At 36.4% G+C, this 26,579-nt stretch overlaps 1 protein-coding gene across 1 annotated transcript in view; it reads right to left on the reverse strand.

The window, feature by feature from the left end:
- Window positions 1-26,579, reverse strand: part of CFAP54 (cilia and flagella associated protein 54) — a 118,953-nt gene that overhangs the window by 59,273 nt on the left and 33,101 nt on the right. Inside the window, 13 exon segments of the mRNA XM_075090088.1 lie at window positions 516-605; window positions 4,637-4,733; window positions 6,117-6,254; window positions 8,377-8,499; window positions 10,113-10,268; window positions 11,264-11,411; window positions 14,024-14,166; window positions 15,172-15,357; window positions 17,731-17,823; window positions 21,035-21,208; window positions 24,712-24,833; window positions 24,916-24,993; window positions 25,805-25,952. Of these exon segments, the coding sequence (XP_074946189.1) occupies window positions 516-605; window positions 4,637-4,733; window positions 6,117-6,254; window positions 8,377-8,499; window positions 10,113-10,268; window positions 11,264-11,411; window positions 14,024-14,166; window positions 15,172-15,357; window positions 17,731-17,823; window positions 21,035-21,208; window positions 24,712-24,833; window positions 24,916-24,993; window positions 25,805-25,952 (1,696 nt within the window).

Raw genomic sequence — 26,579 nt, forward strand, 5'->3', positions numbered from 1 at the left:
TCGAACAGCAGTATTAAAAAAAAATAAGGCAGTGGCAAAGGCCACATACCAGAATCTTAAATCCTATTTCAAAAATGCAAGCATACTCAGACTTTTGTGAATTCCTCTTTCAGTAACATAATTTAATGTGGAAATGGGCGTATCTTAATCTAAAAATAACATACCACACAAACAGAATCTTTGAAAACCTGACACTACTTTAAAAAAAAACAAAAAAAAAGCTAATTTTTAAGATTATTAGAAAATAAACATTATTCAAATTATTTAAAATATTAATATTTTATATACTTAACATCAAAATCTATAGTAATTTGGTGCACATACTTCATACACTTCTAAATGTCACTATATTAAGAACTTTTTTTAAGCTATGTTTTACTCAATTTTGTATATTTGAGAACAAAACGAAGAGAAAGTTTCCAAGAGCTTATTCCAAGCAAGAAATAGATCGCTTTGCTGGCAACTTCCTGAAGTAAAGAAGCCTTTAAAATTAAAATAAACATCAATTATCCTACCTTCTCGATAAGCACTGTTTGATGTCCAACATGAAATTACAGGGTAAAGGAACAAAGGATCTTCCTGTCCTGTGAGCTCTGATCCATGAGCTACATCAATAACCAAATCAAATCCATTATGACAAGCGGTGACAGTGTACAATAGAAGCTCTACCTGAAATTGTAACTGAAGACTAGACAAATCCTTCTGTAGCACAGAGTTTGCTTTTAAAGCTCTCACTGTCATCCAGAGAGACATTCAAAAGCTTGTTCTTTTCTTCTACCGTAAGTAGCTGTGCCACTCAAATAAGGAAGAGCTTATGGATGTGACTGATGAACTTCCAGCTACTAGACTAACGAGCAGCATGTCTGGAGTTCATCAGAGGTATAATAAAGTTCCACACAGATCATCTATGGAGGAGGACACGCAGTATGGACATGTCCAAAAATGTATTTAAAGCTATACAGCATGAACTGAACACATGATGCTACTAGCTACTAGCCCTTACTAGATAAAGGGGGGTTTTTTCTTCACTTAAATATTTGTATGAATATTTGTATGCAAATGTTATTTCTATTCTATAAATAATATATTAGAGATAGGCACAAATAATACAATATAGAGATATAAATAATATTTATAATATGTAGGAGAATAATACCTTGGATTCAAGCCTCTGAGAGTTAAGCACAACTATGTTACCAGCTGATGAGCACCAGAAAAAAAGTTACATGTGCCAGTTGCTATTTTGCCTTAATAAAGAAACTTGACCTACAAATTTTGTGCTTATGCAAGTTCTGAGGTTAAAAAAAATCAATGCAGCTAGTCCCTGAAAAAAGCAAGGTTAAAAATGCACTCTGGAGCAACCAGTTGTGATAGTGGATCAATAGCTACACCCTCCAGTGTTAGCAGTAAGTTGAAGTCTGTTGAATGCAAATATGTCCAATTAAATAGGACAGTCAGCAGGAGAAGCAGATTGTTTTCTATTTCCTTTTTAGGACAAGTCACACCCTTTATTAGTACTCTCTCCTATTCAACAAGTTCAAGAACATTGCTTCAAATGAGCATTTCACAAAGAATAATACTTACCAAAAACTTTTAAATGGGAAAACATTTGAAATTTCAGAATTCATATTGTACTGTGTATGAAATATTTTGGTTTTCTCAGTTACTTATGAAATAGGCAGATTCGGCTCTTTTTCATTTTTCTCGTAGACTATTGTCAAAGGAATACTAAGTGTTGATCCACTTCTAAGGATTTCCTATGACAAGGTTTTTTCCAAAATATTTTTAACGGCATGCCCTACAGGCGTGCACATTGTCCTAAACCACTTATACATATTTGCAAGGACAGCTGTAAACTTTGTTATTTGTTTTGCATGGCCTCAGCAAAAGACTCCTCTTCAGTTTGTATCCTGAAACTTATTGACAAAAAATGCTGTTTCAGCAACAGAGCAGACTTCAGCTGTCAAGTATTTCCCAATTACTGAAAATGTGTTCTTCTCTAACTGAACTCATTAATTTAACTTTCTATTAAGTAAGAATGGAACATCATTTCACTAAGTAATCAATGTAATTTTCAATTAACTTACAATATGCATTCATTCTGTAACTTGTTCTACAGGAATGCAGGCATCAATGTCAGCAGCAAGAAATGATCAGTGCACAGATGAAGGGAATTTTTGTGTCACTCTTTTTAACCTATTTATTACAGAAATGCTTTCTCTTCTGGGACAAACGCATATAGAGAGATCACAGAATCACAGAATCACAGATTGGAAGGGACCTCACGGATCATCTAGTCCAACCTTTCTAGGAAGAGCACAGTCTAGACAAGATGGCCCAGCACCCTGTCCAGCCGACTCTTGAAAGTGTCCAATGTGGCCGAGTCAACCACTTCCCTGGGGAGATTATTCCAATGGTTGACTGTTCTCACTGTGAAAAATTTCCCTCTGGTGTCCAATCGGAATCTCCCCAAGAGCAACTTGTGTCCATTCCCCCTTGCCCTCTCCATAGGACTCCTTGTAAAAAGGGAGTCTCCATCTTCTTTGTAGCTACCCCTTAAGTACCGGTACGTGGTGATGAGATCCCCTCTAAGCCTCCTTTTCTCAAGGCTGAACAAACCCAGTTCTCTCAGCCTATCCCTGTATGGCAGGTTTCCCAGCCCTTTGATCATCTTGGTGGCCCTTCTCTGCACCCCTTCCAGCCTGTCCACATCCTTTTTGTATAGCGGGGACCAGAACTGTACACTGCACTCCAGGTGTGGCCTGAAAAGCACTGAGTGGGATAATGACTTCCTTTCTCTCTGCTGGCAATGCCCTTTTTGATGCAACCCAGCATCCTGTTGGCCTTCTTGGCCCCAGCAGCACACTGTTCACTCATGTTGAGCTTCCTGTCCACCAGGACTCCCAGGTCCCTTTCCACAGAGCTGCTCTCCAGCCAGGTGGATCCCAGTCTATACTGCACTCCTGGATTATGTTCCCAGGTACATGACCTTACACTTGTCCTTGTTGAACTTCATACAGTTATTGTTGGCCCACTCTTCCAGCCTATCCAGATCTTCCTGCAGAGCAGCTCTTCCTTCTTGGAGCGTCTGCTTCCTCACTCAATTTGGTGTCATCCGCAAACTTCATCAGGCTACACTTGATCCCGTTATCCAGATCACTTATAAAGATGTTGAATAACATTGGGTCCAGTATTGATCCCTGGGGGACCCCACTTCTGACAGGTTGCCACTTTGAAAAATTGCTATTTACCACGACCTTTTGGGTGCGGCTTGTCAGCCAATTCCCCACCCACTGCACAGACCACTTGTCTAGGCCATAATGCATTAATTTCTCCAGGAGGATGATGGACAATAACTGAAACATGAGTCAGCACTGTGCTCTTGCAGCAAAGACCAGTTGCATGCTGGGCTGTATTAGAAAGAGCATAGTCAGTAGGTCAAGGGAAGTGATTACCTCCCTCTATTCAGCAGTTATGAGACCACACCTAAACTACTGTCTTTGGTTTTGGACACTGTAGCATAAGACACTGACATACTGGAGTAAGTCCGGTGAAGGGCCACCGAGATGATAAGGAGCTAGAGTGCATGACAAAGCAAGAAGAGGCTGAGCGAATTGGGTTTATTCAGTCTTAAGAAGAAAAGGCTAAGAGGAATCTACACCCACCTAATAGGAGGAATACAGAATGTGGAGACAGACTGTCCTCACTGATAACACAAAAGGCAATAGACACAAGCTGGAAATCAGAAAATTCCAAATAGATATAAAGAAAACCTTTTTAACCATAAGGGTGGTCAACTATTAGAACAAGTTGCCCAGTTGCAAAATCTCTTTCTTCAGAGAGATTCAAAACTTGACTGGACAAGTCCCAGTGCAACCTGATCTAATTGTACCTGATTTGAGCAGGGGGTTGGAATAAATGCCTTCCAACCTAAATTATTGTATGATTCTATCCAGGCTCCAAGGAGTACAAGACGCCACGTAAACATAATGGAAAAAAAAAACCAGTAGTGGCTCTGTGTTTTAAATTCGAATCAATTTGCCTTTATAAGTCCTACTTATTAACTAATCTAAATTTGGCAGAACTATTAGCCTGCACATTCTTGTGCTTCATCCAGACTGTAAGATAAGTTAATATATTCTTTCCTGAGTTATAAGGTAGTTAAATGCTAGTATACATGCAATTCCTTCACAAAAAAGGATAATTTCTGTTAACTTTCATCAGGAAGCCTTTTCTCCACTAAAATTTCTTGCAGTGGTCATTACTACTGGCACTGGTAAGACAGTAAGACATGCTATAAATGGACAGTCATCTTTGCCGCTGTATTTTTTGATGTAGCAAGATACAGCAAGCCTAAATAACATGGAACCCAGTTTACACAGATTGGGAGAACATATATATTTGCAGAATAGAACAAAAATGACCACTGCTTTTTAAGAAGGAATGTGTGTTTTGGTGGAAATTATGAAAAATATGAATAAAAGTCACCATACACATCACTACCAGCTATAAATAAGATCACTGAAATTATAATTTTGGTTCATTTATCATGGAAGATATACAAAATAAAAGTACTTCTTAGGTAAATCATTTTTACAAATAAGACACAGAAAATTCCACAGAAAAAGGTAAGTACCTGGTTTTGTCAGTCTGAGGAGATTTGCTTCAAGAACACTTAGATTTTCTGTTGCTTTTTCCATTGCAGCTAAATGGGATGTCTTTGCAGAAGTGATCTGAAATATCCAATAGTTACAAAAACTTAGCTTTTACCTAGCTAAAACCAGCAGGTAAATGGTGGAGTTTAGGTTAGATCCCAAATCTTCTCATTCTATATCTGATAATTTCATCAATATTGCCTTATTTTTCAAGTGAAATAAAATTGACAGTCATAAACTTTTTAGTACAGCTTCAAAAACCTGGCTATGATTCATTCTTGACTGATCTCCAAGGGAGTGATTGGAGTTCCTCTGCCAACAAATACATTTTTAGGGAAGCCCCACATGCTACTACAACAACATATTTGAACAGATTGTTTGATAAAATAAGTTGTTTTCCAGAAGAAATAATCTTCTGTAGATTATATACTGCCTGCAGACATCAAAATCTTCCTCTGGAAAGAAAGTTGGTTGTTGTTTGTTTTTTTTTTACTTCAGTGAAAATGTAATTTTCTGTCAGCCCTGCTTGGCTCAAGATATTATGCTGTTCCTATGATCTTAGATTCCTTTCTCTTTTTCAGTATGGACCTGGGAGCAGCTAACACAAACTCAGCAATAAACAATGGAGAAAATTTTGTCCTGGATCTTATCAGTATCCTACAAATTTTCTTACAGAAATCCTTCCCTGTAAGCGGATTAACTTTTTGTCCCTCTCTTTAATATATCTGAGTTTCACGCTCACACTGCTTCCTTTCTTCCTCTCTCATTACTCCTACTTTCTTACCTCATTTTCAAATCACCTCTCCAGTAAAATTTTTTCTAAAATTATTTAAAGAAAGAAAACAGACCTAAAAGTATGGAGAATCATCACTTTACTCTGATTCTAAGTTGCAGGAAATCCTCACGACCTGTTCCATCTCTTTGTAATTAATTATTAAGGTATTTGAGGTTGAAATTTCTTCCACTGAGAAATATTTTTCAATCTATGCAATTCCTAAGTTACTGTTTTATTATGACTCAGTTTCAAGCAGCCGCTATGCAAAATGAGAGGCTGTTTGTGCATTATTTAGGATACTTTTGCTCTTATTTACTTTTCCAAATATTTAATTATTGTTTCTGTCTAATAAAGCATTCCTGGAAACTTTATGTGAAGATCAGTTAGGAATGCTTGCATAAATATCTGCAGGATCTTCATGGCTCTGAACTGTAATACTGCTAACCCCTCTCCAGTTCAACAAGATGAGACCCTGTACCCACTGCAGCCTGCAACTGGTCTTAACAAAGATGGCTACAATTAAATAGAAGCCTCTCAGCTGTACTTTGGGAACTCTTATTCTGCAAGGAAATTCTTATTCCCTACTATCACTTCTAAAACAAGAAGTTAATAAATGTAGTCTTCAAAATAATAGAATACAGTATTTAGAGAAAAGAAAAAGTGAAAATCAGAGCAATTACTTTAACTTCTTTGCTAGTGTGTTTTTCTTCAGTTTTCAGAGCTTCTGACAGGCAGGGTGAGGTTGTTGGCGAGGAATCCAACAATTTTTTTCCATAGTTAACAATAATTACTGCTAGTTCATATTCTTTCCAGGAACGTAGTACCTATTAAAGAATCGTCTGTTATATATTTTTGTTTTGCATAAGATGTAATGTTTCATTATTGTCTGCTTATAATTGTCAAAATGCATGAATATTATGAATAGAAACCAATTACTCAATGCTTAAGTTTCCTTTCATTAAAAAAAGAGGACTATTGACCTGTAAAATAATTGGAATTGCAGATATGTTATCATGTGTTCTACTTCTGCTTAACCTATCCCTCAGAGAATAGAGAGATTTAGCCAGAAGTATCTATTGCTGTGATTGACATTCTTCCTGTTCTTAGGCGGTACTGCTATCAAAGAATATAAAGGGTAACTAAATGATCCTCATTTATCTCTCTGGTATCAAGTCCACATTTGAAAATCCCAACTGTATTAGTGAAAGGAGCAGTGAAGTTTATTTTTAAAATTGTGAAATTTATAAATGAACTGTGTAGGGAATATTTTTGGATGGCTTTACCTTCTTCAGATAGAGCTCTAAAGGCCAAAGTGCTTCTACTATACGCAAGGTAACTTCTGTCTTTGGGATACAAAATAAGTGTACGATTCCTTTAGGATAAATACAATACATGGCCTGAATGTAACTCAACAGAAAACCATATACCATGGATTAATCAGTAGCATTTGCAATTCACTCATTCTGTTCCCTGTTATGTATGCTGTTCTGTTGAAATGCTATCTCTAAGGAAAAAAATAATCAGCAGTACAAGCAGCCATTTAGGGGGAACCCAACAACAAACAAACACTATATCAAAGTTTCAAGGCTCCTAATAGGCTTTATTAGCCTTGATAGCCTCTATCTGGGCCCTCACCCATGGGCCAGGAGCTCCATTTCAGCTCAGGTCTGAGCCTACAGTCCCTGCCAGCTCCCATGTGGCATGAATGCTGGCCTCCAGCATGCTCCAAGCCATACCTGGGCCTGGCAATGGATCCACTGGTCTGGACACCTAACCCACGGCCTGACTTCTCAGCTTGACCTCAGACTACTCCCATCACAATACACCAGCCTGCTGAGCTGTGTCTGACTCTAGCTACCCTCACCAGACCTGATCCTGACTTGCAGATTGACTTCCAGCTTCAGCTCAGACCTGCCTCATCACCACAAACTCACCTGATGATCTGGACTCCTGGTTGAACCTGACTTCCAGGTACTGCCCTGATGCCTGTGGCATTTCCCTCTGCTCCAGGCTCCCAAGCCTTCACCATGCCCTGACACTGCCCTCGCAGCCATGAAATAATTGATATGAAGAAAGTAACAACACTAAGGCTTAAAATACTCGTCTTTATAGAAAGAATGAAAAGTGGGTCTTCTTTCAGTCCACTTTTAAGGATATTTGACACTGATCTGGTCTTGTAAGGTAAGCACAGAGATTCAGCTCCTATAAAGACCAGGGTGAGGGATCACCAATACAGGGGAATCCCTCAAAGCATCAGCCACAGCTCAGCTTCAGTATGAGCTCTTAGCTGAGGTATAATCAAAGCCAGAGGAATGCCGACTTTTTTCAGCATCATAGATTTATCATGGTGGGTACTTTTTAACTCTAGCAGGTCTCTATACCTGAGGAAAAATATCCTACCAGTACCAAATTTCTCCTTATCCCACTAAATAGATTGAGTATCTGAATCATAAATGTGATCTACAGATATGTATTATGGTTAAAAGTCAAGGTGTTTATGTTCCTGCCAGCATGTGGGACTAAATAGAATAAAGTCTCTTGTATCTAATTAGTAAATAAGCCAGATATGCTAATGTGATTAAAAATAGAAATATGGCCTATTTGCAGTAAATAAACTTTTAAATTTATATATTACATAGAGACCTTATTGAAAAGAGTACTACCTTAATTGTAAAAATACAAACAATGATAGAAAATACGGATTTCATGTCATGGACTAATAGTTACAATGAAATACAATACAATGAAAATTCTCAGTTCTATTTAAAAAGTCAAAATGCACTGATACAAAGATACTAATAAATATTTCTATACCTTTACTATTTAAGAGTGCCGGTTCTCTAAGATATCACTCTGAAGGCCAGCTTACTAAATCTTTTCTTTTTTCTCTAAATGACAAGAACTGTATCTTAAACTAAGCTGTAAGCACAATGATACATACCATACCTTTGCTGTATAAAATGAAGTACAAGCTATCATATGCTGTATACTCTCATAACATCCTGCTTGCCTCCTCTGCAAAGCAGCACTTGGAATTTCTTGAAGGACAGCCAAGCACTTAATAAGGATCTGTAAATACAAGGGTTAAAACAAAGTTTGGAGTCTGCAACACACTTACAAGCTTGTACCTCTGTACAGCCTATTGTATTTGATGGTCAACTTTAAAATACTTTGAAATCTAACAGATAGGTTAAATGCTAGCCAATAATAAAATTTCCATTGAATTTAACAGTGTCAAGATTTCAACCACAGCCCTTTGGAATAAATGACATGTACACATAAAATCACAGATATTAAATTACAGATACATGATGGATATTTTTGCTGATTTAATTAACATTAAATCAAAGAATGCTTAATTTAGTGAGATGACATACTCCTAGTAGAGGACTGCTTAAAAATATATTGAGCTGGTCAGATTTTTAAATGAAAGAAAATTATTTCCAGTATGCTCTGAAAAGACTTATTTCCCCCATTTTTGTCTATCAGACATGAAAAGAACATGTGACTAAATTATTAGTCCCTTTAATTAGGAAATCTGAAATGGAAGCCATTTCCAGTGGCTAGCTGTGCCTTTAGTAAGTCATGACAGCCAATGACTTCTTAAGCAAGAGGCTATCCCTGTATGTAAAGATTTTTTTTTTTCTTAAACACTCCTAAAAATTTCTTAGGGCCCTGAGTGCCCCAATAGTCATTCCCTGAGCAGCCTCACTTGGTGTCTCCTCTCACACCTTCTGCCCAGGGGCCCAGGAGTCCCAATTAAGCTCTGACACAAGCCTTCAGTCCCTGCTTGAGCAACAGGATTGGTGTGTTGGTCTTCAGTTATGTCTCCTGGATGGACCTTGGACCTGTGTTGTAGCCTCATCTCCAGTTTCTGGTTCCAACTCCTGCAGCTCCTGACTTTTTCTCCTGGATCGACCCTGGGTCAGCCCAATAATTTCACCTTTTCTGGACTCTTTAGTGGATTCTCTTACCAACATCCTGCTCTGCCTGCCATGTTCAGATGCTGCTAGTTTGTGCCTTACCTGCACTGCAGTCACCTCATCCTTCCTCATAGAGCAAACATGCTCTTACTGCTGCTCCCCTACAAAACTACCTAATTACAGGGAAAAGTTGCATGTTTCTACTGTATCCTTTCTACTGTATCCTTGCTGAATTTAAAAAACACATCTGCTGCTTCAGAAATGGCAGGAAAAGATTCAGGGACTCCGTTTCCAAAGAGAAGATGCTTGCTTCTGGAAAGGAGCACATGCTTGAAAACTAAAGACTGCAGTATCAAAACATTGAATAACCTTTTTTTTAAGAAGAAAACTGTATATGAAGCAAACATTCAAGAAAAAGCCATAGGCAATGCTGCTTTCCTTTCCTCAAAACTGCCATCTGCAAATAGCATTCAAGTAGACGTTACACTGTAGATTCCACTATAGTTAGAAAATACAACAAATCATCCTGAAGAAACAATCAGTATTCTGCAGTTACTTGAGCAGAATCTGTACAGCTTACACTGAACATATATGCGTTGGGAACACATAAAACCATAAAAGGCTTTTCTTTCAGCAGCTACAAAGAACAAAAAGCCTAGATATTTAGCTCTCCTGCTGTACACTCCATTATAAGTTTAATTTGAATCCCTATAACTGCAGGACTTGGATGCCAGCTGCTTTGTCTTAAAATGCTCTCACCTGAACTACTGGCACTGAAGAAATCTTGTGATAAATAATTGGAGCAAGGAGACCATAACATTGTACAACAGACTGCAGGGTGTAACTTGCATCATTCAACCAATTGCTAAGTTCAATTGCAACAGTCATTCTTCCACATTCTGCTAATCTAGCAACCTGTAAAAGAAAACACATTTTGATTCAAATATGAATTCTGTTGTTTTAAATCATTTGAGAGTGAAAGCAGACAGATGTTGTTGCAGTTTAAAAAGCAGTGTAGAGCAGCAAGTAAGACAAAAGTTTAAAAATTCATTTACCTTGACACATTAGAAGCATATAAACAAATGCAACATTATTCATGATTCTGAAGGAAGCGATTGTTCTTAACCTAACCATGCCCCCTGAATGTACCCATACAATTTACAAAGCCTGGTTAACAACCTCAACCTGTGTGGAGTGGAAATTTCACATGCTAACCTCTAAGAGTATGTAAGGGGAGGATAACAATTCCTTCCTTTCCCTTCCTGTTATCTGCTGCAGTCCTTGCATGGGTGAGCAGATCCAGTAAAGTCACTGAATAACTGAGTGCTCACATTTTTACAAGACAAATACTTCAGCAAAGAAAGAGTGGAATAGGAATGTAATAATACGGGAGGCAAAGCTTGACTACCCAAATGAAAAAAAAAGGTCTGTTGTGTCATTAACATGCCATTATACTATGAGAAAGTCTAAAATAAGATAAAAGAAACTTAGGATATTAAAACCATGAAACCCTGTTAGAAGTTCAATAGTAATGAAAATATATGTATTCAATAGCAGAAATGCTTAAAGTTAAAAATCCAAGGTGCCTCTTAGTAGGACAAAAATAACAATGATTATACCTCTTTCTTAAATTATAGTCTACCATCACTTAAGTCAAGGAAAATCCTTCCTCAGTTGGAAACAGTGGGCTTTGGATTAGGCAATAACTGATTCAGAAACCATCATCCCACCAGGACACAAAATAACCAAAAGCTACTAAAATACTTCAGAAAGGAAGACCAGATAATGCACAGAAAATGAAGTCTTCTGTTAATAGGATTAGTACATTGCAACATTTATCTTGCAATGGTGAAATAAAGCTGATCAAAATGTAAAATCAAATCCAGTATATTATTTTAAGTCACACATACTTGTTCCTTATAAAGTATCTCATTGGAGCAGATGGAATCACAGAAGAGTGCTCCTTCCATGACATTAATGTCACAGACAGCAAATATATTCCTCAGGAAGAGGTGCAAGGTAATAGGAGAAGTCTGAGATACAGCTTCAGCACGTAACCTACAAAATAAAAAAGCAAAAGAACTGTAAAAGCATGTTAATGATGATTCAGATATCGCATGCTTGAAACTGCATTATATTAAAATGTAGTCTTTAACTTTAAAATGATGGACAAAAAGGATTACTGTAGCTACTTCTGGAAATAAAATTTATACATAAAACTGAAAAAATTGCTCAACATAAAAAATAAATAACTGGGGTAAGACTCGTTTTCAAATTGTTGTCCACCTTCAGCTATCCTAAGACAGCTTTTCCTTAGTTGATTCATCTAATCCAGTGAAACTTACTTCAAATTTTCTTTGAAAACTTGGGATGCTACAGCTTATTTATTTTAACTGTCTCATTATTTTAACTGTAGACATTATTTTTCTGTATTCTGACAATGACGCATGCAGTTGTGAAGTCCATTACTAAGCATTAGTGACAGACTCCTTTTAATCACTGATGTCTCATATTAAAAGTCTCAAGAATTTCTTTTCTTCTATCTCCTTTTTTGTTGGTTTGGTTTTTTTTTTCTTCCCTGGGAGTAGGGGAACATTTGGCCTTGTTATATTTTTTAAAATATTTTTATTACAGGAAAAATCCTATGATTTTGAAATATAAGAAATAAATTCTGCCTCTTCCTCAATTGTTATTTCCTAAAAGAGACTGAAACTCAGGAACGAATATCAAATAGACGCATTCACATACTTGACATTACCAAGGTATCAACACGGCTTCCGGCTGGGAACAAGAGGTTTTCTTTCCTTCCAGCTCCCTCTTCTGTCTCTTGAAGTCCTATGTACTTTCAAGCTAGTCTATCTAATTCCTTAGCTACTGATCAGTAAAACTGAAACTGCCTTATTTCAGGTCTGATACTGCAGATTTGAGAATCTTCCATATTAATTGTAAAACAAAAAAAAAAAATTAGGCTTGGACATAACTGTCAGAAAAGCAAAATCCTTGAAACTGCTTTGAACAGCTATTTAAAATTTTGTCTTCATTTAATTTATCTGAACGTAGCTTCATAGCTTCATTCAAATGTTATCTCTAGAGCTGTATGTGTTTAAAAAAAAAAAAAAAAGAACTGTGTGGGAAAAAAGATTGCTGAAAAACAAGTGCAAAAAACAGGCACAATGACCAGACTTGCATTCCTGCTTTGTTGCCTAGGCCAGGGATAGATTTAAATCATCCACATAGTCATGAAATGTGATGTCTAGTGATTATCTGCCTGCATCAGTGCAATCCACAGGCTGCCTGTAAATCCCAAATGCTCTTATGGCATGTAACATCAAGACCCTTGGTCAATCTGTATGCCTAGTATCAGACCCATGGTGGCACTTGAAGGACAGACAGGATACACACCAGTGGTCTGGCTGAGCCCCAAATAAGAAGTCGTACGCTTAGACACATTACTTTCTCCTCTAACAGGATTCAAAGCACACACAAGACTACACTATCTGCTTGCATCCAAATAGCATTACCATGAGAAAACGGTGAGCTCTGACGCAAGTATGTCAAAACAATATAAAGAAAATGGTAGCTACATTATATGTCTCAGAATAGCTCATTATTGGTTATTCCATCTGTAAAGAGGAAATGGCAGTATTCTGACAAAACTTCTAGGAAATCCCTGTAATATCTGTTTCTTGAAAGAAAGATCGATCTTTCTTCTCTAATTCTTGAAACATTCAAGAACTATTAACATGTATGCAGTAAGGTTGCTTTTTGTCATTATGGTTTCAAGACTAACGAATCTGTCTAACTGAAACAGAGATGCTGCAAAACCTTTTCATATCAACTCCACAAGTTTGCCAAAACTTTCCTAATGAAAGAATTAGTCTAAGAAGGATTCCACACAAGGGAAGATGATGATTTGTGTTCAGTTATATTGGATTCTAATTCATTATCAAATTATAAGCAGATGACTAACATTTAAAACTATTATTTTTCATTACAGTACTTCATGTCTATTATTTCATACAAGTCTCTTATCTGGGAATTAATAAAGTTTTGATTTATTTTTGCATTTGGATCTAATGAATTTCAGTGAATGTAATTGCAAAATTTCTACCTGGGCTTTATGATCATGAAAACCCTGTAATATTATGGTTGAATATTTGAAATTTATTTATAAATTAATTAATTTCAAATATCTCTTCTACAGCACTTCAGTATATTCAAAGATTATTGGCAAATTTATACAGCAATCCCAAAACAAAACTAGCAAGCATTTACTGATCTTGGGTGGTGTTCTTGACAAAATTTTTACAATTTCTGAACTCTATTGCTCTCTTAATTGGAAAGTCAAGAATCCAGCGCATATTGCATATTTTGCATATGAAAATGCATCACACAGAATTAATAGCCACTTTGTAAATGTTTCCCAACCATCTTAAGAAAAAAATCATTTTAAAGAATTAGGTGTGTAAATGCTAGCAGTTCCATAAATAACAAAAATTTTCTGCTAATTATAAGCCACTATATTTTTATAACACATTTCACACCTTTTTTTTTTCCAGAATGTTTTTCATATTGCAAGTCTCAACAAAATTTCACAACCTGGTATTCTTTAAAATAAAATGTGCACATCTATAGTTAACTATTATTTTAATTTTGTTTTCACCAGTTACCTGTTTTCAGATATAGTCAAATTACTACTTGCAGAAATAACAGCTGCATTGGCAGGCAGCGGAGAAGAATTTGAAACAAAATAATCCCACATTGGTGAAAATGCTTCTCTGGCTAATGTATAGTTGCCAGTCTGATAGGCTACCTACAAAAAAAAAAAATTTAGCAAGTTTCCATGTTCATCAAATAACCAAGCCAAAAATGATTATAGTATAAAGAAAGTTCTTTAAACTCCCCCCAACATGCACATTTTACAATTTCTGTAGGAATATTCTGATATATTCAAATAAAACACATTTGGTAGCAATCTGATACTAGTAATATTAGTTTGCCTTCAGAATTAGCATCAGAGAAGGCAAAAAGAGTTTCCTGACTGTTAACCAAGGATCTAATAGCCCTTTGTGGAATAATTCACAGGTATGGTGCTACAGTTTTTGAAGGCATATGATTTAATCTAGGTTCATTTTACTTTTGCTAATGCTGCAGAATGCCCTGCTGCACTAGGTAATGGGATATAAACAGAGCCACACAAGTAGGCATAAATTCATGTGGATACCTCTTACTCTGGAAGACTTTAGGAAATCTAACTGTTCCCCATGATCTGATCTATAAGACTAGACAATTTCACTTTTCTCCATGCCACAATCTGTTTTAAATTTTCTTTATTAGGAATAAAGAAAATTATCATAAAGATCTGACAGAGCCTTTGTGGTCTTCCAGAAGACACTACAGAAATAATTTCAATGGTTGGATTTTATAAATATCTGATAAAATTTATAAATTTTATAAATTGAATCACATCTTTCATCCCATATTGTAATGACTAATAAGATGATTTCTAGCACTTGGTTTCAATCACAAAAATGAAAAAATGAATTATAAAAAAGAAGTAGTTAAATGCAGACTGAAAAACAGGAACAGGGATAAGAAAACTAGCTGAGAGACATATTTCCCTTTAAACTGGAATTTCCAATAATTTTGAATTAAGTTACTCAAATATAACATTTGTTATTTAAAATCGTGATTTGTGTTTATGATGCTTTTGGCAAGAAAATCTTGAGTTTTTACCAGAAGTTTTAGAGCTACCAGTGAAAACAAGTACTACAATCAAATTAAAGTATGTGTTTATTATCAAAGACTCTAACCCTACCTGAGTTAGATAGGCTCGAACGGTAGTAGCAGAAAGAGGTGGATAAGCAAGGATTGGCTTAGTTGTTTCCCCAATGGCATCACCAATAAGTTTTCCATCAGAAGAATATGCTGCGACTGCAAATATATATTTCTCATTGGGATCTAAGCCTTGTATTTCCAAGAGGCTTTTCCCATCAGCTGGTATCTATCAATAAAAATATTTTCTGGTTACGCCCAGTGTACATATCAAAAACAAGTCTCAAATTCTAAACTTCTATTGTTAAATAAATTATTTAATGGTCTTGGATACCGTCAAAGCACAACCTAGATTAACAGATATTCATGGAATATTAGGTTCTTGAAGACAATTAGACAGGAGAAATGACAGGAGAAAAAAGTATCCTTTTTCTCTGGAATGCAGTTGAGTATACAGAGCACGTAACTGAAGAGAATAGTTAAGTACCAGGACCTGGAGTTTCTCTAAGACATTTTTGTCCATTTGCACATTCACACCATGAGTGTGCATGCTTGCAGTCATTGAGCTAGAAACACTCTAGCCCTGAGCTGTGCTTCCAAAGAGCAGCATATGGCTGTCCTCCACACATGCCACATGCATGTATTAGATATCGACAGAGGATGTCTCAGGTCCTCTCAGTACCATTAACGGGACTTCGAAGTTTGTCAAACAAACAACATATTTGCAAGATCTTCTATTCATTTTTCCTTCAAGTAACTGTCCACCTGCACTTTAACATCACGGTTCACTCCTAACAGCCTTGTCCACCTTCCCCTCCATAATCAGGACAACTTACATAAAGGAAAGTTTTAGGGTCTTAAAACAGGAAACTGACACACTGACTGAAGCACAACATGAGAAACAAGATCATTGTAATGGAGCATCAACACAGTGCTCTTGTTCAAATACTGCCTGGCCTTGATAAGGACACCTCTGAAAAACAGAAATCCCTTCAAATTCTAGGCTGAATCCTGAACCAGCAGACCAGAAATTAGTGTAATACAGTCTGTAGTGTCCCTTTAGAGCAAGCTTTGCTCAAGTTGGTAGATCATTCCACCACAAAGAATTCCAGACATTTTCCATGGAGCAGGCAGATAGTGGCTTTGCCTGCAGATCAGCATTTTGCAAAAGCATATGCTAAAGCAATCAGAAGTGCCATTGCTGGGGCATACGGTTAACCTCAGGTCTGTGCACCTCTAGTGCCTACCAGAGCTAAGAGGGAAGCGGCTTGGATGGATTGCAGCAAGTTCACAGAAAGAACAGCTAGCAGTGGGGTGAGAGTCTCCAATGAAGCACTTAATTCACCTGGAGCAGGATAGTATATTGAAACCAGCTCACTGGACATTGCAGGAAGCTTGGTTCTCTGGATTTGATAATAAGAATATCAAGAATAACATCAAAACCTCTATTGCCAGTAGCTACACACATTTCTTTTTATACACCTTCCTTTTGAGGGAGGAGGTAGGGGGAACAGGCACAAAGGGAAACATTTCCTCTCCATCACCAAAGTCTATCAGTGTTAGTATACAGCTTGCCTACAAAACCAGGAAAGCTTGAAACATTGGGCAAGAGAGGCTGAGATCATTCTGTCACAATGCAAAACAGAGACCTGGCCTGCAAAGAACAGAACCCTTCATGAAGCAGATTTCCAGATATAAAGATGATTGCTCAGGTCTGAGACTAAATTTGTTGAAGAGGATGCTGAAGCTTTTTTGTCCCTTTCTTAAAACACAAAATGCAGAGTATTTGGATGGATCATGGTCATCATTCAGGTGGACAATGGAATAGCATGCATAAGAGTAAAAAACAACTCAGTCTGTGCAGGAACATCAGAGTGTAATCCAAAGGAAAAAAATACACTAACACAAAACAAAAAACCCAAAACAAATTCAGAAAATAAACTGTAAAACTGTAATGAAATAAAAGAATAAAAGAGTACTGATAGTCACATGATGAGTCATAAGGAATCAAAGATGTGTGGGATGCTTTGTCATACCACATGTTCACAGCATGAAAGGGAAAGGGCATGAACCTAGAAGTCAATCATGTCTGAACACAAAGGTTATTGAAGGAGTTATATTATCATGTTGCCAGAATTAAGTAAGGTAAAGTCTTTTTAAGAAGAAATAGATTATAGAAGTTACACAATTAAGAAAAATATTAGATTTTTCTATCTGTTTAGAATATCTCTTTCTTTGAATCCCTGGAAAGAGTAGTGTCTGGGGCATGATACATACATACATCATATACTTTCTTTTCCTTTTGTATTTCTTAGATGTCACACAAAAAACAAAGTTATAACAGAATGGACAGAGGCTTGTCTAACATGAAGCTTTTGAATAATTTAATTTATTATCCTAAAAAGGTTCCTTGAACTTTTTCTGAGTTTTGGTATGCCTTCAGCCTAGCAAAACTTCAGTTGCTTAAAATAAAGATCAAAAGGTTTGTCAAAGACTTGGCCAGTTACCTGGGTAAAAAAAGATGTCAGATGTATACATTTAGAAAGTTGGGGTTTTTTAAAGGCAGAGAGAATGACCTAAAGGAGTTTCACCTCTGTCTTACCTCTTCTCCTGTATTTGGAAGTTTGTTGTTATTTAACCTTACTTTCATATTACTTCTTCCTGCTACAGAGCCGAAAATACTGTACCATGAAACCTTTGAAGAAAATAAGAACAAAATTAATTCATACATTATAGTATTTCCAACTTTTTGCCTAATGTAGAATGTACTAATTTTGTGGAAACAGTCTCTGGAAAAAAAAAACCAAATCAAACAAAACTTAGTTATAAAACCATATAGTCTAACTGTACTAGAAACATTAATTAACTGATTTAGCTGGAGAACTAGATATAGTACAATGGCAATAAAAGCAGATGACTCTCCATTATCCTATCTCCCACCTTGAGCTGCCCTATACCTCAAACCTATCTCAAAGCATGAACTCTATAGGTCATCCTGTAGATTTAAAGTCATCTACGTTCCTTTATTTGATCCTTGCAATGGTATTCTTTTAAAGTTGGCATCAGTCTCTGATTCAGCAAACTACTTAAGGACAGATCCTTAAAAGCAGGCGACACAAATGCAGATATGAAATAATGCAGTAATATTGTCTTAAAAAGCCATGTTCTCGGTTCCTATTGAAATCAATGTTTTTTTAATGCCATCGAGCTGCTGATAATCTCATTGGGCATATCATCTAGACTTGTCAATACCTTTAACCAAGGAAGAATGTGAGCATGCATTCCTGGATCAGTGGTCAGTCGTGTCCAGTGAGGTCAAACGTGGAAACTATTTTTAATTTAATCTCTGCAGAACTGGGCAGATGGATTTCAGTAAGTAATGCATCCGATGAAGGTCTCTTGCATTAAACTTCTACTAAAAACTGTACTAAGTCTATTTACTTTCAGAGGACATTTAAACAGACCTGAAGTTTGGCAGATGAGGCCATTTTTCAACATGTAAGAATTCTGTACAGCTAAAATGTTCGTTTTTCTTGTATATACATGATTTGTCTTGCAGTGAAACTTAACTGTTTTTCAGAAGGGGATACTGAAATAGAGGAGACTATTTTCAGCAAATGTGCAATTTTAAGATCAGGAAATTTTAGAGATACTTTGATTTCTAGTACGAGAACTATATATGTCTAATTAAATCCTAAGTATCCATTTCCAGTTAATAAGTAAGTTCTTCATAGAAAAATACCTTGCTATGCATATCTTTAGAAAAACATTCTTCTAGAACATCTGGGCTCAAATAATACAATAACAACAATAATAATAATAATCACATTGCACCATCTAGCGGCCCAATATGTTACATTCACTCTCCCGTCTCGAACAAAATGAAGTATTAACACTTATTAAAACAGATGAACTACCAAACTTTAAAGATTTTTTTATTATTCCATGTTCATTAGTGATAAAAAGGGAGAACTTTTACCTAATTAATTTTTTGAAATTCACTAATCAAACGGCAATAAAACTGCAAGTTATAAAACAAGTGTTCACAGAAACGTTCTTTCCACTATTAATAAGATTTGAGTCTCTACTGGTTTTATATACATTGTTATTTTGAAGAAGCTTGCAACATCACTATCAAACTTCTCTCACAAGAAAACTGCAGCTAGTGAATTTTTCATACTTCAGCCTGTTTGAACCCTTTCTGGAAATATGAAGGTGAATATGGTGATTTGGAGCAGTCAGAATGGATTTACCAAGGGAAAATCATGGCTAATCACCACAATTGGTCTCTTGTGACAAAATTACTTCATTTTTAGAGGAGGGAAGAAGAGTAGATGTCATTTACCTCTACCTTAGCAAGGCACTTTTTTCAACACCGTCTCCTAGTATTCTTATATCCAAGTTAGGATGATACAGTATGGGGGTGTGAAGAAGATAAATGGGTAAAACAGTGGCTGGAAGGTCAGAGTCAGAGAGTGGTTGTTACTGGTTCACTCTACCTGGATGATGGTAACAAACGGACCACTGCAGGGGACTATGCTGGTACCTATCCTTTTTAGTATCTTTAGCAATGACCTAAGGAAAAAAGTGAGCTCACACTCCCCAGGTTTGCATATGATGCCAAATTGAGGGAAACAGTTGATATGGCTGAGGGCAAGATTGCTATTCAGAGGAACCTAGAGAGCCCAGAGCAATGGGCCAACAGGAATCTCATGAAATTTAGCAAGGGCAAATGCAAAGTCTTGCACCTCGGAAGGAAGAATCCCTCACAAGAATACAGGCTGGGGACTGATGGGTTGGAGAGCAGCACTAAAAGGATCTTGCGAGTCATATTAGACAGCGAGTGGGCCATGGCATCAAAGCAGCCTAAAACCACCTTGAACTGTATTAACAAACATACAGTTAGGAAATTGAGGCACATCAGTACCCCGTTCTGCTCAGCACTCATTAGACTACATCTAGATACCATGGCCAGTTTCCCTCCTGCCCCTCATCATTCTAACAAGAAATGTTGAACAACTAGAGGGATTACAGCAGAGGATCACCAAGACGGTTGGAAGCTGGGGCACTAGCTCTGCAAGAAGAGGCTGAGAGAGCTGGGCTTATTCATCCTGGAGAAGAGGTCACTTCAGGAGCCCTTGAGTGCCTTTAAGGAAGTGATGAAGAAGATGTAGCCAGGCTTCTCACAGTAGCGCATGGTAGGAGGATGAAAGACATAGACCTAAACTGAAGCAGGAGAGATTCCAATTGTACATAAGGAAAATGTTTTCCTCGTGAACAGGTTGCCCTGTTGGAACAGGTTGCTTAGAGAAGCTGTTCAGTCTCCATCCTTGCAGGTTTTCAGAACTGGCTGAATAAAGCCCTGAGCAACCTGGTCTAATCTCACAGCCTACTCTACTTTGAGCAGAAGGTTGGACTAGAGACTTCTTCTAAAATCCCTTATGTTCTGAGTAGTTCTGTGATTCTACATGTTCAACAGAAGGTAGATTTTTCCACCTGAACTATGGCAATTCAGCACTTCATTAACAGAGGATTCAATGTGGTGCTTTCTTGTATAACATGATGCAACAGCCTTACATCTCTTCAGATAGTAACCAGGAGTATGTCAACCCCTAAGCGAGAGAATGAGCTTTTGAAAAGTAGAATAAATGTTATATGACAGAAACACCAAGGAACATGATGCATAATATGCAGAAAGTTTAATGCAAATGTGAAGATCAAAACAGTGAGTCACAATTGACTCATGGCGGGCGGGGGGGAAGCATACTTAATTAAGTCAGAATACCATAATCTTCTCAAAAATGAAAAACAACAGAGAAAATTGTGATGGTATAGCACTGTTGAAACAACTTCTACTCTCTTGGGTATTGTTTAATTATTTCTTAAACAGTCATGAAAAACATTACCTGAATATCTGAAGAGAATGGGGCTGGTTTAAATGTCATGGAGCAATGTGATCTAGAAAGTAATAGCGGGGGAGGAGGAGTCCTGCTTTTTTTCTTGCTGCTCATAGCTTCTTTGAGACTGTGATACAATGCACTTTGTTCAGCTTCAACTTGCTCAATTAAAGTTAGTGCTTCCTATGATTTAAATTAAAACAAAAGAGAAGAACTATTAAAACACAACAATCAGACAGATTTAACACTTACAAATCGTTTTCAAAATGATCTTATAAAAAAAATCACTGCTATGTAGAAAACTTTTTATAGATTTTCATATCATCTTACATCCTAAATTAGGATGAATGGTACTTTGTGTAAATCTTATATATGCAGATTGATTTCACAATGTACAATAATGGGACTGCAGGGTTGCATATGAAAGAGGCAGGGCTGAGCACATCCAATTTTGGAAGAACTTATAGGAAAAAAAAGAGTGATCACAATTAGCGCCAACAACTGTGGCACTAACTTAGCAATTAGTGCCAACCAGTGATTAGTTCCAACAAGAAAAAAAAAATATATCAACTCTTATTTAGGAAAGAGCTGGAGACCTAATGTGTGGCATTTCTGAAGAAGCTGTGGAAGGGGTGAGGCTGATTTTCTGTACTCCAAAATTAGGGAAAAGAAATAAAGTCCAGAAATAAAGATAAGGGAGGAGAATGCAGGCCCAGAATATGTAGGGCTAAGCCACTTCCCTCAGCTAGCTGGAGAGAGCTGAGAGCTGACTGACAGTTTATTAATGTCTTCCAAAAATGTGGAGGCCTCCTGCACATAGTGATTATGTGGCCATTTGATTGGAGATCAAGGTGCTTTTCTTACTGGACTGAATGGCAAATTGGTTGGTTTCTTCACTTTCTTTGCATTGTCAGGCAAAGAGAAACTTAACTTGGAAATTTAATAATAACAACTTAATATATTTTTATATATTATATTTTCTATATTATATTTATATAATTATATTTATGTATTATAGTATATATTATATATTATATTATATAATTATATTTATATCTTACATATTCTATATTAATATGTAATATTACTTTTATATCTTTACTCGTGGCAGCTGTCCGGTGCAAATCAAAACCAAAAAGGCCAGCTCCCAGAGATAAAGAGATCGGGGATGTCTTGGACATCCTACATTCTTTTGGGAAAAGAGAGTCATAATATATTCCTACAACTAGGGTTTTTATTTGAAACCTTTTAGTACCATACACTGGACCAGGCATTTAGACTGAACTGAGCCTGAAAGATAAACTGAAAAAGAAAATCCCAAATCATTGGTTATTCAGTGACAGTCCTATAATCTTGCACCTTAATAGTTCCTTGTTTCTGTCCTCATACATTTGTAAGGCTAAAAGAACAACCATACTGGGTCAGATTACAGATTGAATAAGCCTTGTATCTCGTGTCCAAAAATGACCAAAAACTAGCCATAGATATATAGAGAAATGGTGAACTAAGATTTAATAGAGCCTTAATCACATCACATAGCTAATTGTTACCACAGCCCCTCACTTCATCCCACTCACTCCCCCATTAGATTATGGTTCCATCCACCCTAGTGAGAAATGTTTAAGGAAGAATATAAGAAAGAACAAGATACGGAGTGACTCTTTCCCTCAACCATTCAACTTTTGCAACTGGTAATTAGAAACTGCATTGCTTCCTTAAAACTTATACTTCTTCATGGTAAGCTGTACAATGATACAATTTTTAATTAAAAGAATCACAGACTCATTCTCCTCTGAGGACATATTTCTTATTAATGCAAGGATGGAACTGCTCCCAGGTTGGATAAAGATAGTGTTGTGACTGAGGGTGGTACTGCGTGACCTGTACTTCATTATTGTAGAACTTGGAAGATAATAAATGTGGTAGTGTGGCAAGAGGAAAAAGAATAATCTTATGGTTGAGGAAGCCAAATGTCACTATAAAAAGCCACATTTTATTCCTGCTTCTGCCACAGACTGGCCCTGTGATAAACCACATTTTATCCCTGCCTCTGCCACAGACTTGCACTGTGGTATTAGCTTAATCACATTAATTCAGTTTTCCAGCTGGCCAACAAGAACAACCAGTGCATCCAATTCTGTAAAGACTTGGGTGTCCAACTAGACACATAGGACAGGAAGGAGGAATGACACTGTGAGACAAATTTAAAAAAATGGAGGGTACACAGTAACTCAAGTAGTTAAGCAGTGTGATATAGATGAGTATACACCCATGAATCAGAAGCTGCATTGCACCGATGAATCAGAAACTGCATGAGAACAGGTTATTTGTATGCTTCTCCCAAAAAAATAAACTGCGTTCCTATTTTGCAGCATGGTAAGAACAGACTTATATCATATAGTGCTGGGTACAGTAGAAAAGAGCAGAAGATACGAGTAATCCTATATAGACCTCTTGGATGTTCTATGATAAAAAGGCAAAATCCTCTACACAGAAGCATGAAAATAAAGGTGTGGATTTGCTGTTCATGAAGTAAGCACCATCCACCTCAAGGAGGAAAATTAATTGAGCATATAATGAAATATTTCATCACAGTACAAATATCACAGAAGATCATGCTAAGTTTGTCCAGTTAATTCTGACATTTTCTGGCATCTGCCTGCAAATATATCATATTCTTTTACCTACATCTTTCTCTGTGAAAAGTGCAGAGTCAAATATAGTGAAGGTCAGTATAAGGCCTTTGTAAATGTTTGTTTGGGATAACCACACATTTCTTGGGAGTTGCTTGAAGTCTTCATTGGTGACTACACTTACAACTTTCATAATATATCATTACATCTTATATTCAGAAATGCCATATATTTTACAAATACATGAGAGAGGTTTTTAGTGTATATCTTTTCTTAGCCAGTTTTTGCATTCTTCTGACATAAAAGATATGTATGTTAATTATCATGCTTCCAAATTTGTAGCACTTAAAAGAAAAACACTTTCTAGTAACTTCTTGTTTAAAATACTTTTTCATATATTATGTAGTAAGAATTGCAGAATCTGTTATCTGTGGTACAGGCTATAAAGAAATTGTATGCCACACTGATGAGAAGGCAATTTTCATGGGCAGATGCTGGTACAAATCTCAGTGGAAAGACTCCCATTGATTTCAAAATTCTTTGAAATGAGCCCATGAAGAATCTACTTTTAGCCTCAATAAATTCCAAAATCTCCAACTTCTAAACTTTGTACTTAATAAGAATAAAATAAATTCCATGACATTATCACCAGCCAAAGTAATCTAAGACAACTTACAGATCTTGGAAAAAGAAGGATGTTGAAGGTTGCAATGGGAAGAAGGAAATCTGCATGACATTTTGGCAAGGTATAGGTTTATCATTGCAAAGTCTAGGTGATAAAGTGTAGAAAGAAAGTTCTTATCTTCTTTCAGGTTTCCTGTGTACACAAAATTTGGGGATGTGCTCTTTCCTTGTTTTAAATCACTTTATTCTTTCACCATAATGAAACTTCTCAGGGAAAATTTGACAACAGAAGTTAAAAACACCCAATGTCCCTCAGGTTCCTTCCATTTTTCTTTTTTTTTTCTTTTTTTTTTTGTAAGAAGGAGTAATCCAAGTCTTAATTATACAGAACATGAAAAACTGGGATAATGATAAAGAATTTCTAATTACCTCCAATAGCTGCCTTTGGGAAGAAGTGGTTAACTCTTTAGGGAACTTCTGTGCAGCCTTTTGCATCAAAAAGATTGCTCTGGATAGCTTATTCTTTTTTATTTTTCTCATTATAAGTGCCTCTGTAAATACATATTTAAAGACATTTATAAAACAGCAACAATAATTTATTATACTTCTAGAATCTTAATTAATAAGCCTTACCTGATAAATAATGGAAATCTTTAATATTCTTCACATGAGACTTGCTAGACTTAAGACTTCTGTCATCCTTCTGAGCACCTATGTGGGAGGAAAATCCTGAGTTATTAATTCTGATAGTGCTATTGAGAAAATTTCAGTGAGAGGAGATAATATGTAGTTTTGTAGCAAAGCTCTGCTCCATCTCATGTTCTTTTCTTTGGTTCAAGGACAATTTCTTGGACTGATCATGCCACTAAAAATATTCCACCCTCATGCTTTATTATCTTTTGTAGTTATACTAACATCGCAGGAAAAGAGGGATCTTTTTTGATCTAGGGAGCAGTACACAGGGTAGCTCTGCAGTGTCAAAGTAATACTAGCTTTTAGTTTCAGAAAAACACACCAGGAATGGGAGACCAAGTAGAGTTTTTTCAGAAGGCATTTGGCAAGAGTGGGATATCTGTTGACTGGGAAGAGGTAAGGACAATTTCACAGTAGAAATTCAGGTTACAAAGGGCATTGAATAAAATATTCAAGTCTTTCTCTAGAGAGAAAATGAGCATTACAGGAAAAAAAAATATTGCAGAGCATCTCCCAGTTCTCCCTTACTGACACTGTAACAGTTAATAATATAACTGAAATACCACAACAGACTCTCTAGGAATCAAATCTAGTAGTTGTTGGCAAAGTTTAATTCCCATTGGTTGAGCAGAGGTTAGAGACTAGTATTGTGGTAAATCTGAATTCTGCAAATTCAGTACATTATTTCAGTCTGTACATGGCACCCAAACTGCCCAGTATTAGCCCCTCTTCAGAAAGCAGATACACCTTTACTTCTTCGCATTACAAAATATATTAACAGAGGACTTTAATCAAGCTGTGAAGACCATTTGGCTTTACAGAAACCTACCTTGTGTCATTTTAAGAAATTTCACAGCTACTCGATGTTGAGCCTGAATAAGCTCCAAGTGTAAATCCATTATAAAACCATTACCGGTTCCTGTCTTGTCATTACCACATCCCAAAACAGAATTCAAATGCTGATCATTTGAGTCCACCTAATAAAGAGGAAAAAGAGGAAGTGACAATTACGCAAACACAAACTTTTATTGCTTAGCAAAAGACTGCATTTGTCTTGACATTGATATTATTATTTCAGCAAATTGACAGGTACTGAAATTTGCATATCTGTGCAATATGCAGTCATTCAAGAAATCATGGAAGGAAGGAGAATGACTAGACAGAGAAAGCATGGATAACAGGCAAACAAAACTGGACAAAACATGAAAATCAATAGGAAACAGCATTAATGATAAATATGAAACTGCAGAAAAAATTGTTTTATTGTGTTACCAGTTCACAAAACAAAGATCACATTGGTGTAGAGTTATAATATTTAGAAAATCTGAACTCCCCTCAACAACAAAAATTAATTTTAATATTAAACAGTTGCAAGCAATAAATATGAAAAGGCTTTCTGCTTTTGTTTTATAGGAGAAAGGTACAAATTATGATTTTTTCCAAAAGAAAATGGCAAAGAAAACCTAAAAGAGTTTATAGTTCATTACTGAAAGAGAAAAATGCTCTCTCTACTACACAGAGATATATTTTTTCTATTCTCTTCCTGCATGGAGCAGGAAGATGAGGTGCATTTGATAATGCTAAGATTTCTAAGTGAAGAAAAT

This window comes from Phalacrocorax aristotelis, chromosome 1 (genome assembly GCF_949628215.1).
Source record: "Phalacrocorax aristotelis chromosome 1, bGulAri2.1, whole genome shotgun sequence".
NCBI classification, from domain to species: domain Eukaryota; kingdom Metazoa; phylum Chordata; class Aves; order Suliformes; family Phalacrocoracidae; genus Phalacrocorax; species Phalacrocorax aristotelis.